The sequence below is a fragment of the Agrilus planipennis genome, unplaced genomic scaffold (genome assembly GCF_000699045.2).
Source record: "Agrilus planipennis isolate EAB-ADULT unplaced genomic scaffold, Apla_2.0 scaffold55, whole genome shotgun sequence".
Lineage (NCBI taxonomy): Eukaryota > Metazoa > Arthropoda > Insecta > Coleoptera > Buprestidae > Agrilus > Agrilus planipennis.
Genome location: NW_020438918.1, coordinates 80,798 through 99,560, shown reverse-complemented (window position 1 = coordinate 99,560; position 18,763 = coordinate 80,798). Strand labels below are relative to the sequence as shown.

Below are 18,763 nucleotides of genomic sequence, written 5' to 3'. Positions count from 1 at the left end.
TTCACATTCCTTATCCGCACAATTGCTCTCAAGCCAAGTTACAATTTTTTTGTTTGTAATAATGAAACTAACAATTCTGATTCAGTCTGCAAATAATAAAGTATTACTTAGAAGCTTGTACTTATTTTTTGCACTTCAATTACCCCAAATTGTAATTTCGTGTGTAACTTTTTTGAATTAAGTTTTTTAATTCAAAAAACAGAATTCTCCTGAACTTAGGAATTCAAATAGGGGCCACACGTTTTTTCTGTGGACTAAACAATATGAAAAAGGGTAACTGCCCCTTACTTCGATTCGATATACCTTAGACACACTTACTGGATCGATGTTATTTTTAACGTTAGACCTCAAAAATGGCTACTAGCAAATAGGTTTAGATCTTGAAGCAAAAAAAACGGGCATTCTCTATATGTGGCAATTTAAAATAATGCCGTTCGGTTTTGCAATGCGTCAGCCACATTCGAACGACTCAGGAAAACGGCCTTAAGTGACTTTATTGGAAAGACATGCCTTATATACCTCGACGGCATCATTGTGATCGAAGAAAACTTCAGCGACCACATGTAATATATGGAGAAACCATTCCGAGGACTTTAAGATGTCAATCTAAAACTGAGATGCAAGAAATGTCAGTTGTTTAAAGAATCAGTCAACTACCTGAGCCATGTAGTTTCGAAGACCGGCGCTTCAATCGACCCGCAGAAGACTACAGTGGCGCAGGAGTGGCCAGTAGGACCTATCGACGTATATCAAGTCGGAAACCTCCTTGGGCTCTCTATGTATTAGAAACGATGCGTTCCTAGATTTGCCAATATTGCTAAATCCCTGATTTGACTTACTAAAGGAAGTAGAAAACCGGGCACTAAACTGCATTCGGGTGTTAAAACAAAGCCTCGCTTCCATACCTGTGCTAAGTTATCATCTACAGCTAGGAAATTCGTTTTAGACACCGATGCTAGCAATATTGCGATCTTGGTGTTACTCTCTCATATTCACAAGGAAGAGAAAAAATCCATCGGCTATTTGAGCAGAAGTCTATCCAAAACTGAGCATGTAAACAGGCGTGAACTGTTTAATATAGTTTCTAGAGTGGTGTCACTACCCTTTGTTGTTTTTTACTTGTTGTACTTATTAAAGCTTTGTCATTATTTAGTCTCACTAGTCACAGACACCAAAGTAATATTTTTAATTATCATGCTAATTATTTTATTAATTTCTTTTACAGTATTAAAATACATGACCTTAATAGTTTGCAAGAAACATCCAGTCTTTTAACATTGCCCCACGAATCCGAATTGGATAAAATAGTATGGAGTGATGATGGAAAACTTCTTGCAGTCTCTACTATAAATGGTTCAGTAAACGTGTACGTCTTAAATGTGCCAATGTTAACTTCTGTATTTGGTACTAAAATTCTGGTTTTGTCGAATTTATCTGAAGTAAACTTGTACAATTTTTGTGGAAATAAGGTAGAAATTCACTTAAAAGTTTAAGTAAATTGTTGAAAATCAAAACATCAAGTATACTACAATTTAATTAGAGAATTGATACAGAGTGGTTTTTGAAATAAGTAGCAAGAATTGAAGGGTGTCAACTAGATGCAGAAGGGAAATCGTATAGTGAGTAAAGCAGCGTGGTTGAGGGACAAAAAAATTGGCAACGTATAGAGAAATTACGATAACAACTACTAAGCAACTACATAGATGAAAAATGTAAAATGTTGTGGAACAACTAATAAAGTAAATGTTAAAAAGTTGCTACTACTCTACTACACATAATTTTTAGATGACCATTCGATTACAATTAAATAACTACTTTGTTCATCGCTGATAGCATTTAGTATTATTTAATAAGAAATTAATAGTAATTTTATTAAATTCCCAAACCACCGCTGAAGTATTGCCAAGCCCAATCCACCGATTAGAAAAATTAATTACAAAACCAGTAAACACATAGACACACACACATTCGTACGTACACTACAATAATTATTTCCAAGTCGCGCAAAAACGTCCGGCGTTTGACGCTTGATACACGCTCTGTTTCATACAATCCATACAAGGAAGTCAAACACTTTTAGATTAGGACTACGTGCCGGCCAGGGTACAGGAGCAATAACACCAGGAATACGAGAACTAGGTACGTATGGAGCAAAAGACCAACAACCTAAATTTCGCCTCAATTAGGAGCATCTTCAGGGTTAGGTTTCTAAGTTATAAAATCTGTATGATCAAGGTTGCGGCAATTTTGTAGTGGAAACATGAATTAATGTGTAATAAATTAGAACAAATAATTAAAATCACTTATAATACACAATGTATAGATAAAACAAATTGTCTATTGAATCAATGAAATCTATTCTCATAAAATACAGATGTTAGGCATTTTCTGCAATGTTAGCAGAATACGGTATATAAATACTCGTGTCCAGAATTACTTCTTCACTTATACAAATGTATTGATCCTTAGACATCTCATTTGTGAGTCAATTTTCAAATTTTGTTTAAATAAGTTTTTCTGTTTTTAAAAACGGATTTTCACTTTAAACAAAAATAACTGGCGCTGCGAACAGGATCGGTAACGGCGTTTTTATAGTGGTTTNACAGATGTTAGGCATTTTCTGCAATGTTAGCAGAATACGGTATATAAATACTCGTGTCCAGAATTACTTCTTCACTTATACAAATGTATTGATCCTTAGACATCTCATTTGTGAGTCAATTTTCAAATTTTGTTTAAATAAAGTTTTTCTGTTTTTAAAAACGGATTTCTATTTTATACAAAAATAAATGGCTCTGCGAACAGGATCGGTAACGGCGTTTTTAAGCAAGTGCTGAAAATGTCGCGAAAGTACAGTTTTGATTTTACCGATTCGAAATCCCTATGAAAGAAATTCCATCTTCCGGAGACCTTCAGTGAAAAGGAACATCTTCAGGAACCTCCGGTGGAAAGGAAATGAATCGTTCCATCACCTTTCTTTACCTAAGCTTGTGGGTACCTTTTGATTATTTCTTTATTTTTTGCTTGTATGCAACCAAACTGTTAATGTCTCTTTCCGAACCTGATTCCGACATCGAGAACAGTATTCAACGTCAATTTTTTTTTCACCCAAAATTAACATCAAACCCCCGATTTTAAATCTTTCAAACGAAATGACCTAGTCAAACCCTACGACTTTCGATTTCACGTGTGCTGACGCACAACATCAAATATATACGGTTCCCAAATTTTCTGGTGACCCTTACGAACTTTCAAATTTTATAAACAAGGCAGAACATTATTGTTCTACTCACAGCAATAACGTTCCATCTACTAAGAATGTAGCATTACTTAATTTAATTGTGACTCGTATTACTTGCAAAGCTGCTCGATATATTAGTACAAAGACTGTCAATAATTGAAGAAGCTTTTGCTAGAAAAAGAAGGTGACCCCCGTTCTGAAATAATTTTAGAATTAGAACTAACACGATGTAGTCAACAACGTAATTGAAGTTATTCCAAATATTATGAAAAATTAGCTAACCTGTTAGACTTTGTTCGCCTAAATGATAAAGACAGTCTGTTAATAAAATCAAAAATGTATGAGATAAAGCCTTAATGGTATTTAGAGCCGGAATTATAGAGCCTTATCGCTCACACTTAAGCCATATCAGGACTAAAACACTCAAGGGTGCATTTGAAGTATGTCGCACTCGACAATGTAGGGTATATGTCACGAGTTTGGGATTATCAAAACCATCAAAAGGACGTAAAAACGAACCCCAAATGTTTACATCTGCACCTACTCAATTTAATCGATCTTTTCCAATCAGCCGTCTGCCTCACAACCACGATTAAATTATAATCCTCTTACTACGCAAACTACACCTTTTCCAAGAGGACCTATAAACATCCAAAGTAGGCCAATAAAACAACATTTTGCTACTAATCAACAAGTATTTGGGAAGCCCTTAAGCAACGTCTTTAAAAAAAAAAACGTCCTACCACCACATCAACTACCAAAACCGACTCCAATGTCGACAAGCACCCGAAATACATTTACATCTGGTATAACTCGACCACCTCAACGATTTGTTAATCATTTTAAAAGTACTGGTCCGCCAAATTTCATCTCTGAAGAATTAACAAACATGGAAGAAAACATATCTCGAAACAGAACAGGAATTTGAGTTTTAAGAAAATGTGGAAAATTACGACACTGAAGAAAATTATGAAGACGAAAACGAAAATTTTCAACAGACAGCCTCTTCATTTCCGATAACATAGTTGACTTAAATAACGCCGCTAGTATGGCAAAATTGTCATTTATTATATTGCCCAACGGTTTAAAAAGTTTAATTGACACTGTTTCATGGTAGTTAATGTTTTGTATTTATTTGTACTTATCCTTATTTTCTAAATTCTTTAGATTCTTTAAACCAATTAGAAGAGTTGATTGATTTTCAAATGGTACAGCAGTACACCTGAAGGTCTATCGAACACGCGCTTTTCCTTACATTATTAAACGGTCCTTCGAGCCGGATATTAAAAATAAGTGCAGAAAAAACTGTCGTGTGATATCATCACCGATAAGGTGTGTGACTTGGCATCACATCACCTTAATCATCATCAACGAGTGTGGTTTCACATCATCATCAACGAGTGTGGTTCCACATCATCATTATCAATCATTAATGAAGACATCACATTCCAACCAAGACAGCGAGGCAATATCGATCCAATCCACAATCAGAGGTCAAAATCGAACAATTAAAGTAAGTGCGCATCCTTTCTTACTAATCCCATTTTCATATTCAACTGCTTCAATTTGAGTAATTATGGAGGCGCTCAAAGGTTTAACTATTCAAAGGGGTCAGATCAAATCGCGCCTTACAAGACTAACTAAGAGACCGATATCTTGGAATTACAAGATCGTCTCCAAAGAGACCAAGATTTGTTAAATGACTACGAACGGATTCATTTGCAAATTATTAATATTTCCGATGACCCGACACATGATGTGGATTATGAAACGTTCGAAAACAATTTCTTTGATATAAATGTAAAAATTAAATCCTTATTAATAAAAACAAGAATAATTCAAATCATATAAGAACAAAGGCTTTCACGGCCGGAATCCATAGTAGAATGAAGATTCGGGCTATAGAGCCGTGGTCTAAGTGAACTATTGTGTCCAGACGTTTCGTGAGCTACTGCGGCTGACATCCTCAGTGGTATTGCTGCGTTGACAACGTGAACGTATATTATATCTCGAAGTCTCGACAGCGACTGGGTGCTGGGTGTGGAGAGCTTAAAAAAAAAACTTTTGGGTGTTTCATTCCCAGCAGCCAGTAATGCTGGTGGGCGGGCAGTCCCTCCGGACTATGCCGGAAGGTAGGGCGGAAGGCCCTCTTCAGCCTGCTTTCAGGAATCGTGGGAATGGGTGGGTGGTGGTTCCGGTGAGAAAGATGAGACGGACGAAATGAAGACAGAACGGGTTTTTCCTTACAAGAACAATAGAGGATCAACCCCTACAGCTCCCCTGTTTGGATTGTTCCAAAAAAGATGAATGCTAGTGGAGAAAAGAAATATCGACTTGTTATTGATTATCGACGATTCAATAAAAAAAACTGTGGAAGATAAATTTCCAATGCGGAAAGTTGAGGAAATTCTTGACAATTTAGGAAGGTGTACTTATTTTTATACGCTGGACCTTGCCCAAGGTTATCACCAAATTGTAGCTAAGGACTCCATCGAAAAGACGGCAATCACAGTGCACAATGGATACTATAAATATGTACGGATGCCTTTTGGATTGAAGAATGCATGAAAGAACACAGCCATACATAAATGCACAGTTCTGTTTTAATATTCTAAACGTTTTGATAGAAAAGGTTTTACTAATAGAAAGGTCAATTACTTTCAGTAACGAAAATTTCTTATACCTCGAATTAATTTCTCTTGATACCTTTTCTGAAACTAAACAACGTCTTTTTAACACATTTCCGAAGCAGACAATACAATACCTTAATTCTTCTCATTTATATGAGGTTTTTCCCCTATTTTTATTACAAACGTCTATAACTACTTAATTGGTTGTATACATTGTCAAAATACCTACCCTGCAACCAAGAGTTTACAATAATTTCCAAATCTATCCACTGCCTACAAACATTTTTATTATAGCTCCTCTTGCACGGTTTCTACTGCAACACCATGATGAATTCCTATGGACCAACGAGGAAGAACAACGAGCAAATGGTCTACTAATTTTCAAGAATGTCAATAGTAACGTTTGTCAGTTAAACGATAAGTGATTTGGCTCATTTGAAAAAATGAAAATGTTTGAGATTACTGTAACGAGCATGTAAATAAGAAACATCTAAACGGCAACTTTTTAATACATTCGCAACCTTTATGTCGGTTAATTATTGACAACAATATATATAGTTTTAAGAACATATCCTATGAACAACATTTTCAAAAATATGCAGAAAGGAAAAAATTAACGTCAAAGACATTTTGAAGAACCATTACAGATCAAAAATAATTTAATTAAAGATGAACCAATTGGTTTCTAACATCATATTGTATTGTGCGCCGTATTTGTAAATGTGTGTGTCGTTCCAGCGTTCTGGGAAAGTAGTTAAACAGTTCAAAGAAAAAATTAACTGTCCGGATGTTTCCAGAAAGTTCCAGAAAGTAAACAAAAGAGTATTTAAAGGAAGAGACGATCGCCGCGATGAGAAGAAATAAATTGACCATTGTAAAAGTGAATCTAGAAATAGATTGACAGTGATAGCAGTGAAATAAATAGCGCCCTGAATAGTGCTTTTAAGTTCTTTAATAATTAGTGTAAATAAATAGTTTTTGTCATTATCAGTCTTAGAAGTAATTTTGTTAAACCAACGAACATTACAATAATAATTCTTCGATAATATTTTTGTCATTGTTGTAATTGTTACATTCTTTATTCTTAAATATACGTGTACTAGACTTAAGCAGCAAAAACCAAGGAAAGAAGAGACATCGATCAAGCACGGTAGAAATTCCCCTCAGGATTTATCCATGTTTACCTGGAAACATCGACGCTTTCAGCTTAATGAAGGGGAATTATATATTACGTCTTAATTTAATACAAAGGAACTATTGTACGACTTATGCACTGCGTTGCATTTTTGATACAATGAATTTATTGTATACACAACTTGTCTATTGATTTAATGAAATGTATTGTTCTGATAAAATAAAAATATTAGGCATTTTCTGTAATGTCAGCAGAACACGGTAAATTATTTCTCGTGTCCAGAATTACTTCTTGACTTATACAAATGTATTGGTCCTTGCGACATCTCATTTGTGAGTCAATTTTCAAATTTTGTTTAAATAAAGTTTTTCTGTTTTTTAAAATGGATCTCTATTTTAAACAAAAATAACTTGGTGGACCTTCGGACCGCCAAATAATTACTTTAATTTTCTTGTTTTTTGTGCCCGATCATCCCCTGCAAGCTTGCTACTTATTTCAGAAACACTCTGTACATATAGGAATCAGTATTTTATGTAAGATACCTATATTTACTTGTATTTGTTCGTTTTAGAAAAAACTGATTCCGATGCCTATACCTTTAGAAACTGAACCAAGTATTATAGCCGTGGGACCATACCATTTCATTACAGCGATCAATAATAAAGCTTGGTTTTATGATCTAACAAAGCAACCTTGTTCAGACACCGTTCCTTTGCTTTTACGAACTAAAGAATATCTTTCTACTATTACTAGCGTAAACATTAATTCAGAATATGCGTCTATCCTGTTCGATGGAAGAATAGAATTGCATTTGGTACGTTGAATGATTGTTTGATATACTTTTTATACTCTTTAATGTGTTTGTTCCAGATAGAACAACTTGAAGTTGAATATAAAAACCGGGAAGCTATATCTCTTCCCGATGCAAACTCCATATCAAAAATAACTTGTCAAGTTTTAACTACCGACTTCTTAATTTACGGGACTGATGTACGTTATGTAATGTGACAAGTGTTTATTTTATAATCCATTATAAATGTGGAAGAAATGGTGTATATAAAATTAGCAAGACTACTCGATCAAATCGGAAAATCGTCCGAATGAAATTTTGTCGTTAATTAGTTGTGAAAGAAAAAATTTGTTGTGTATTATTTTTTAAAAACATTGCATGTGGTAATTCTATGTAATGTTAGCAAAACTTTTGAGGCTATAGTTTTTCAAAAATGTTTTTTAACAACAATTAGCCAGCCAGGAATTTGCCGTAACAGAATGGTAATGCGTAAAGCTCAGCCGAGGTATTTGTCATGCATTACACACTTCCGTGCCAGAGTGTTAAAAATTTTAATAAATTTACGATGTCATTTTATTTATGTATTCATTTTTCTGGTCGTTTTATATATATATTTTATGATACCTTTCTTTCTGCTCACATTTCATCACCTAATAACCTAATCGTGGTTTTCTAAATCGCAATATTGTTATTTTGTTTTAATATGGATCTCTTAGTAAATATTTTATTAAGTAAATCTATACCATGTCGTGTTCGTTATTTGATATATCAGGTAAATAATTTCTTTTGCACTTCGATTTTTATTTAATTATTTGTTGTCTAATTAACGCATCTATTATTAATTAGCTATCATTTCACCACTATATGCACACTTTGCCACTTCTTCACTGTAATCGTCTTCGCTTTGTATCTCCTCGAACTCGTTTTCCTACTAACTCTACTCGTTTTCGCGACAGCTATTTATAGAGGCTGCCCATATTCTAGAAGGGCCCAGTATATGCCATCTAGGAACCTTGCTTTATTTGTCGCCATGTATGTTGGGTTGCCTACATCCATATGACACTTCCTCCTTTTAAAACTGATCGTCTTAATCAGTGACGTTGTCTCTGTAAGGAGCAAGCCGGAAAAGATAAACGATCTTCATCACCTTTATTAAAACCAGTAGAGTTGGATCGTCTACCGTATTGGTTTTCATGCGGTCACTTTCGAATCCCAAGTAACATGCTGGCTTGTGTTCTTCCAGTCGTTACTTGGATAGCGAACGTGAGTTCGAACTCCGCCGTATTGTTAGGTGGGAAGTTACAACAATATTATTGGAGCCTAATTGTCACATTTCATACATCCTTTTACAATGTTGGACTTCCTTTTAATTAAGTGTTTTCGGTTTTTATCGTGCAAGCTTTGTTTATAACTCGGTACTCGTTACAATGATATATTTACATTTTTACTGTTTCATTGTTTTCAAAACACGACTCTTGCTTTCGAGTGTTCAGAAAATAAACAATAAAAATTATGTGAATCAAAGTTGTACATGCAAGATTCGAAACGCTCGAATATTGCAAGTAGAATGAATCATCATTGCCTTTTGATTTCAGACGGATCACGGGACAGAGCTCCTTGATAAAAAATAAAATCGACAATGTTACGTCTAAAACTGGCTAATTACTGTCGTGATATCTATATGTACGATAGATAAATTTAGCTACACTTACACGACTCCTTCATGTTATATTCAATATTTTTCAGACTTGTTTCTACTTAATAATATTGTAGCGACCACGAGCGTGATTGTGTGCGATCGGGCATACGTGTGTGTGAGCGGCTTATCGATACGCGGGCGCTTTTCTTCATGTGCGCCGTATCTGTAAACGTGTGTGTCGTAGCTGCGTTCCGGGAAAGCAATTAAACCATTCAAAGAAAACGAGACTTCTCTGGACGGCTGGAGAATGTTCCCGAAAGGAGGCAAGGGAGTATAAAAAGAAAGAGACGATCGCCGAAGTAGAGTAGAAATAAATTGACCGTTGTAGAGGTGAATCAAGAGATAAATTGACAGTGATAGAAGTGAAATAAATAGTTTTCTTCTTAAAATTTAATTTGTTAAACCCACGAACATTACAATCTTTTCTCTTCTATTCCACTTTTTTCGTAAAATTGCTAAAATTATCTTCATGTATACCTATAGAATTACAAACTTTAATATTAAAATCAAATGAAATACCTTTTATAACCTTAATATCACTCACACACTCAGAAAACACTGCATACTGAGCTAATGAGGACGATTTTATCACATTTTCCTTTTTTTTTAGATTTTCAGTTAACTACATTTGCATACATTTTAATGACATATTGCCTAGGAGATAGTATTTACACCCATTGGCTTCCAAGTGATTCGTCCCCACTACTATTACTATATTTTTTCCTACCTACTTTTAATAAGTGTTTCAACCCACTTAAACATATTTTTATGCCTTTGTGCTTCCTTAGCCATTTAGACTTGGTGTTTTATCTCATTACATTTCAAATCTCTGGTGATTAATATCACCACTTTTGAAATACATGGTGGATTGCCTCAACTTTTTTTATTACCTAACTTTCAATGTTTGCTATCGATATTCTTCTACATCGTCACCGGTGATCCTTATACACACGAAAGTGAAAGATATTTTGCATGCATTTCTGCACACTTATACACATACCTATACAAACGTATAATATTCTATATAATTTTTATATTTTCGGTATAAATGGATAATTCTTTTCGCTTACTGCTTTGTTACTACGGAATGTCAAATACGATTATTTTGCAAGTAAATGAACTCGATATCTGTTTTATGAATTTGAAAAGAATAGCAACGTTATAATTATGAAATATTTAATTAATTTTGAAATATGTTGTAAAGTCTGAAATGGTTTTTTTAATTTCCTTAAAACTTCACTGAGTGACAATATCTATGCCTTAACTGTAGATATAGGCCTTGTTTCCGTATAGAATAAATGACTTGTTTCGTAAACATGCCGGCTTACTTGTTCTCTTAAAGTAACCCAAACAATACGGTTATCGCCAAAATACAACTCTTCGGTGAAAAAAGGTTTTGCCTGTACCAAATTTTTTGTTTTGTTGGCATCTCATAAAGGTGAACTTTCATTTTACCATTTCAAAAATAATTCGAACTATTCATAAAATAATTTTTATTTTCTAAATAATAGAAATACTAATGCAGCATAATATAAACCAGTTAAATCAAAATAATCACTCATATTTTTTTTTATCAACTACCTATACCAACTATCTTCACAATGCGAAATCTGTGTGACGCTATAGTCGTCTTCAAATACTATACCACTAAGTTTAATATTAGCCTTACTCTTTGGATTAGAAATAAATTGACTTTCTCATAAAACTATTCATTTGTATCTGATTACAGTTACCTCTTCTGCTGATTTAACACTTTATTTTATGGCCATTTTTACAAGCAAACAAGACAGGTTGGACACGTACCTCCACTCTTTCCTATCCTGAGCTAATCTTCGCATTTCCCTACAACTCCCATTTCTGCCTTTAGTATGTCTTTGACTAGACCTTCATATCTGAGAAGGTATCCTACCAACCTATCTCGCCTATTTTTTACTCACTTCCATTGAGTCCTCTGTTCCCCTATTCACTGTATCCTCATCATCACGTGTAACACCGCATTTCGAACGCTTCCAACCTTTCCTTTTCCACAGCGCCCACCGTCCATGTTTCGCACCCGAACAGCGCCGTGATCCAAACATACACGTCTAACAATCTTTTTCAAATTTCTCAATTACCCGTTCGCGAGCATAGAAGTGACACCTTTTTATTGAAGGCGACTCGACTCAGTGCTTTCCTCTGCTTTCCAACTTCTTTCGTCCTGACTTATCTGACTTTCTAGATACCTAAAATTAGCCACCCCTAATTTTTCGTCTCCTATCTTTATATTCGCTCTTTCCCTCCTTTTCTTCCCTTGTATACCAGTATTTTTGTTTTACTTTTATTTATTTTCATACAGTACTGCTTTGTCAATACCGCTTCCATTTTATTTAAATCTGTTTCTAACTCCTCCTTGCTAGATGCTAATACTGCTATATCATCTGCAAATCTAAATCTTTTGCACCTGTATGTCTATTCCTACAGTTGTACTGTTTTTAATGATGTTGATTGAGTCTTCAATGTATAGATTAACAACTAGCGGTGAGATTGTGCATCCCTGTCTGACTCCCTTCCTAATGTTTACTTCTCTACGTTGCAGCCCCAGGCTCTATAACTGCCTCTTGCCCTTTATACAAAATAAGTATTAATCTTCACCTTGAGAAGCGTTCGATATGTGGTGTTACAGGTGAATGTTGGGGATGCCGTGGATGAAAAAGATTAGAAATGAGGAGGCATGAAAAACAAAAGGAGAACAGAGGACTCTATCGAAGTCAATAAGAAATAGGCGAGATGGGTTGGTAAGATACCTTCTCAGGCATGATCGTCTAGTCAAAGACATATTATAGAGAGAAACGGGAGTTAGGAGGATAGAGGTTCGCAAATAGTTAAGGATGTGGGATGTTCTAGTTTTAGGAAAATGACAAGATTACTTTAGGATAGGAGGGAATGGAGATGCGTGTCCAACCAGTCTTAAGACTGACTACTTTGATGATGATGACACTGATTTTGAGATCATTGGCAAAGCAGTTAAACAGTTTAAAGAAAAAATAAAATATCGGGATGTTTCCAGAAGGTTCCAGAAAGTAAACAAAAAAGTACTTAAAGGAAGAGACGATCGCCAAAAGGAGAAGAAATAAATTGGCCATTGCAGAAGTGAATCCAGAAATAAATTGACAGTGAAATAAATAGCGCAGTGAATAGTGATATATCAACAATAGTGTAAATAAACAGTTTTTGTCGTTATCAGTCTTGGAAGTTAATTTTGTTAAACCCACGAACATAACAATACCTTCTACGATGGCGTTACTTATTTCTCAAATATCTTGGCTCACTTCTCCGCGACTTTTCCACCGAATAGGACTGCCTTTTTCGCTCTTTACTCAGGTGATATTCACCTACGAAGCTTCTGTTGCTTCGACGTCCCCGATATGGATGTGGTTCCTTGTAGTTTTAGAAACCATGACTCGCAGTACTTTTCCATCCCAATCTGTGATCGGCTGGCAAATATTTTTCTGTCATTTTGAAAATTAATCTTTTTCTTCACTTAAACTGTAACTTTTCATTTGGGAGAGTTGGGGGTGAATCCCACGCCTGATATGTTAGGATATGTCTGTAATGACGCATGTTTCGAATGTCCAAACACCGCCGATCTTGCGAGTGCTGTCCTCGACGATAAAATCCCCTGCTCCTTCGTGTCTCGTGCATCTTTTAGGACTACAGGAATTTTCCGTTACGCTCGACATTTCATAGAGGCTTTGATAAATGAGGAAAATATGCCATACTTTTACAAATAGTAGGACATTTTTTTTTCGTTCACAACTAATTAAGGACGGTTTTTCTATTCAAACTGGTTGTCATACACAAAGAAGTGGAAATTATAATCTATTAAAATTTTTACTTTTAGAATGGACAAATAGTATTTTTTCATATAGAAGATTGGACTGTTCTGACCACATATACTCACTCAGTTGGAATTTCACAAATTTTTTCTGATCCGACGGGCACAAAGATTGTGATTATAGATTTACAATCGCTTGGATATTTTTATAATGCTGTAAGTAAGAAATTTATGTGACCAATCCGCTTTTGAAATGAATATATAAAATTTTAAGGTAAATGGAAACTTTATGTCGATACCAGATTGGCCATCTAAAACATTAGGAGTTGTTTGGGACAGCAGTTTACTAGATAAAAATGTTTTCATTATTTTTGACGAAAACAGCATCTTTCCGTATATTTTTCAGAGGTTCTCAATTAACGGTAAGTATTAGAATTAATAATATAAGCTACAATTAGCATTAGCTGAAACATAAATAGATAGAGATAAATATATTGGGAACTGTTCTTTATATATGAACGTTTCTGCTTTACCGTTCGAGGTAATTTTATTTTGTGTTATTTAAACATTTGCATTAATATACAGTCTCGTTTATAGTCAATAATATTCAGTCCACAGATTTTTGGTGATTTTTGAAATATAAAATGTTATAATACTCTTGGCTTTTAAAACAAAAAAGAAACATTAAAAATCAGTTTAACTGCGCCCTGGCAAATTATAAATAGCGTGCAGATGATATCAGATTCTAATAACGATCATTGCTTATTCTTTAGTTTTCTTAAAGTAGTGATAACGTGTTATTTATACGTGTTTTGTTAAGTGAAGTGAAGTATAAATTATTTGACGAAAGTGGATTGGAAATAGACAACCGTATGCAATTTAATGTATATTTAAAATACATTACCTAGTTTCCACTTATCATTACGTTTATTTGTTTTTTTAATCAGTTTAAATTTGATGTTCTAATTTCGACGGTCACGATAAACTTCTAATACAGAATATTAATCAAGTTACTCTTAATGTACTGTTCTTATTTATTTATAGAATTTTGTATTCTTTTCATTAAACATGAAAATATTGGAAAAGAATGTTTCCTCAATGGCGGGTAACTAGTTTCGGCCTAGCGGCATGAGCACCTCGTTTACATAATCTGACAACAATGAATCTTTATATGTGGGGTTATGTAAAAGAATTGGTATACACGTCGCCTATTGCCACAGCGAATAAATTACGAATTAGTATTACCAATGCTTTTCGTACAATTAAAGCTACTCCAGGTATCTGGGACGAAATCTAAAATTAAAATAAATAAGTCCAGTTTGAGTGAAAACCGCTATTAGATTAATTACTCCATAATTCAGTTCTTTCATGCACATCTACATATTTCGAATTATATGTACGTATTCTAACTCTTGGTGACGTTATGTGACCTCAAAGGTGGCATGGGACGATTAGTGGTTGATGTTGTTGGCGATGGATGGATTGTGACGGTTTGTAGCTCGTACCGTCGGGTCTTGCCTCTCGCTTGCATAGTGTATCGCAGTTGCGAGAGGATCGCATGGCGTAGGAGAGATTTACACCTGTTTTCCTCTTATATTTGTATATTCAGCACAACCACTGTCAAATCAACTTATGATGAAAGACTTAAACTAACGACAAATAAATAACAATAGACATACAACACAAATTATTAGGTAGGAATCGCGAGTCACCAAAAGAGACCAAGTTAAAGGGTCGTACCTTTACCGTTCATTAACTTCCGGAAGGAAATTATACGCTGTATGAGAATCCAGTGGTTCGCCCTATAAGCGGGGATTTCGGTACAGGGTTTTAATCGTCAATCCAACGCCAGTCTATGATGTACCCGACGATTCCCGAACCTTATGAACCAATTAATCACCTCTTCGTGCCCGCTTCGAGGATCTCACTTAATCTACCTCGTGGACTTCTCTTCTTCTCCCCTTTCCTTATTTAGCTTTGCTCTTTATAGGACCCCACATAGTGTTTCTTTTGGTCATCGTCACATTGAACCCCCAGAATTTTGTCTCGTCCGACTGCGATTCCATTATATTGTAAACGGGAAGCCATCGGTAATTAATCCATTTAGATCGTTATTATTTGAATAAGGGCTATACAAGGAAAGTTGTAGTGTCATGAAGGAGTAAGCTGTAGTCATCTACGGAAGTCGGCGGATCGCATTTCCCCATCAAATTTTCCCGTGGGCTCCGTGCATGGTCAGTCCGATTTCCTGGTGTATAACCGGGTAAGATGAACAATGTCCTACCCCATACAAGCTCTTAATTATTACGTACACACAGCTTCCAAGTGAATTATCTCCAAACAAATAAAATGCTTGCTCAATAAGGTAGATAAATAATAACAATTATTATGCCATATGTGATTTTCTTTCCTTGCATACTAGTATTTTTATTTTACTTTTATTTATCTTCAGACAATACTCTTTTTTCAATACCGCTTCTATTTTATCAGTAATTCCACCTTGCCATATGCTAATATTGCTTATTATCTGCAAATCTAAGCATACTCATCTTTTGCCCCTGTATATCTATCCCTACAGTTGTACTGTCTTTAATTAGTATATATATATATTAAAAAGTGACGGTGACAATGTGCATCCCTGTCTGACTCCCTTCCTAATATTTACTACTCTACGTTGCAGCCCCAGCTCTATAACTGCCTGTTGCTTTTTATACAAACTAAGTATAACTGCTCTATCTATGTAGCTCATCCGTACATTTCGTCCCACTTAACATTGTCAAAAGCTTTTTCTATATCTGCAAGCCCTATGTACGTTCCCTTTCTTTTTTCTATCGTTTTCTCTATTATTACCCGTAAAACTACAACGGCCTACCGCGTTCCTCTATTTCTTATAAACCCAAATTAATCTTCCCTTAGTAGTTCTCCCGCCCTTTTTTCCATCTTCCTCTAATTTCTTTTTTGTAAATTTTCCAACGAACGCAAGAGCTTGAAAAATATTGTTTATCTACAGGCTGTCCCAAGAAAACTGGTTTCTTCAATAAGTGCTTTACAATTGAAGATATCAAAAAAGTTTCTGACAAAAGTGGTACCATACCTAAAATTATTTGCGATTATACAGTGTACCATTTTTCCTGGAGGCAACCTAACTTTATTTTTTCAAATGGAATGCCGCATTTATTATTGCATTTTTGAATTCCTCGTTAAATTTAAATACTACTTTGTTAGCCATATGCATCAATTTCCATAAAATTCGCACTAAATCAAGAAATAGTCTGTTGCAGTTGCAATTTTGAATATCTTAAAAAAGGAAATCATACAGAGTTGTGCTATTTTCACACATAAGGAAGAAACGGCCTACTATTTTCACTATTAACGCAAACATGATCTTTTCAATTTCATTGAATCTACCACTTACAAAATAAATTGTTTCGAACTGACATAACTATTTGTTTTTAATGGAATGCCATATTTTTTATCAGATCATCATGTGCAAAATTTTTCCTTTCGTACAATATAAGGTTGTTACTATCTACGATTAACACTTTTTGAGAAAATTAAACTTCTTTATAATACCAATTTATATTAGAATATCAAGAATGCCTTGGTTGGCGATTCGCTTTTATCCACCCTTGTTTCCTACGAACGTCAATTCCGTGTGCTTAAGAAGGTGTTAAGTAATCATTCATTTTTTACATACTACCTAACTATGGCTTTGAGTGAAGTTAAAAAGGCAGATACAGATGTTCTTTCCTTCCATACATATAATCGTAGGGTACTTTCTAGGTGCAGATTTCACTGTTCCGCTAGTAACAAACCACTGTAGTAGCCTACTCGAGAATTATATCTGTTTGGGTATCGTTAAGCATACACTCAAGGTGCCATCCGTGGATTTCGCCTGCATTCCACAGGGGCAAAAACCATATCTATCTTTTCATCTTGACTGAAAGCCATAGACTACACAGTTCAGAACAGCGTATAAAACCAAACGTTACTTAGCACCTTATCAAGCACACGGAACTGACGTTAGTAGGAAACAAAGGTGGATAAAAGCAAATCGACCACCAAAACATACCTGATATCCTGATATAAATTGGTGTTATAAAAAAGTTTAATTTTCTCAAAAAGTATTAGTCGTAGATAGTAATATCCTTATATTGGACGAAAGGAAATAAAATTTTTGCACCTGATGAGCTTGAAATTGTTATGCCAGTTCGAAACAATTTATAGTAGTAGATTTCAATGAATTTGAAAAGAACATGTTTGCGTTAATAGTGGAAAAAGTAGATCCATTTCACCCACAAGCTATGTGTGAAAATATCACACCTATACATGCTTTCGTTTCGGATATATTCAAAAAGGCGCCCAGCACTGCTATAGCCTATTTATTGATTTAGTTCGAATTTAATGATAACTGATAATGTTAGATGTCATTAAACCAGAAACAGAGCCTCCCCTAGCCGTGAGCCCTACGGTAGCAGTCAGACAAAAAGGTAAAATAAGGATTTGTATAGATCCATCAGATGTAAACAAGAATATTCTGAGACGTCACTTTCCACTCACCACCATAGAAAAGATTTCAGCTGACATCAAAGATTCTAGACAATTTGAAATTCTAGATTACAAAAGCATTTTGGAAAATTATGCTATCAGAAAGAACACAAAAAATATTAACGTTTGCTACCGCATGGGGAACATACTCCTTCAAGAGACTCCCGTTTGGTATATCATAAGCACCTGAAATATTGCAAGAAATCTTAACAAACCTACTCTGAAAATTTAAAAACGTGAGAGTATCCATAGATGATATATTTATATATGCAAAAATAGAGAAGAACTATTCAATACTGTTCGTGAAGTAATCGAAGTACTAAACAAAGCAAGTTTCAAACTGAACAAAAATAAGTGCATAATGGAGGCACAGAGAATAAAATTCATAGGACACATTTTTTCAGCTAAAGGACTAGAAGCAGATCCAGAGAAAGTAGAAGCCATACAAGGAATGAAAGCACCAACAAATAAAACAAAGCTACAGACATACAAGGAATGAAAGCACCAACAAATAAAACAAAGCTACAGAAACTACTAGGGATGATTACATACCTCAATAAATTTATCCTCAACATGTCAGACTTAACAAACCCACTAAGAGATTTGTTACATAAAAATACAAGTTTTATATAGGAAATTCATCACAAAGAAGCGCACAACAAAGTAAGTATTTCAAAGCCCACCAGTACTTACTGAGACTATACGATGTAAACAAACTTGTAACCTTAACTGTGGACGCAAGTTCAAAAAATCTTGGAGTCGCACTTCTTCAAAAAGAACAACTAATAGCCTACGGGGTAAGAGCGCTGTCAAAATCTGAATAAAACTATTCACAGATAGAGAAAGACGCACTTACTATACTGTTTGGTTGTAAGAGGTTCCATGTGTATGTTTATAGTAAAAAAA

At 34.8% G+C, this 18,763-nt stretch overlaps 1 protein-coding gene across 10 annotated transcripts in view; it reads left to right on the top strand.

The window, feature by feature from the left end:
* Positions 1 to 18,763, top strand: part of LOC108741884 (WD repeat-containing protein 19) — a 132,300-nt gene that overhangs the window by 67,775 nt on the left and 45,762 nt on the right. For all 10 annotated transcript variants that reach the window (XM_018476850.1, XM_018476849.1, XM_018476851.1 and 7 more), the window contains 5 exons: positions 1,226 to 1,469; positions 7,578 to 7,820; positions 7,877 to 7,996; positions 13,376 to 13,525; positions 13,584 to 13,731. In XM_018476850.1, coding sequence (XP_018332352.1) covers positions 1,226 to 1,469; positions 7,578 to 7,820; positions 7,877 to 7,996; positions 13,376 to 13,525; positions 13,584 to 13,731 — 905 coding nt within the window. The remainder of the gene's footprint in view (positions 1 to 1,225; positions 1,470 to 7,577; positions 7,821 to 7,876; positions 7,997 to 13,375; positions 13,526 to 13,583; positions 13,732 to 18,763) is intronic.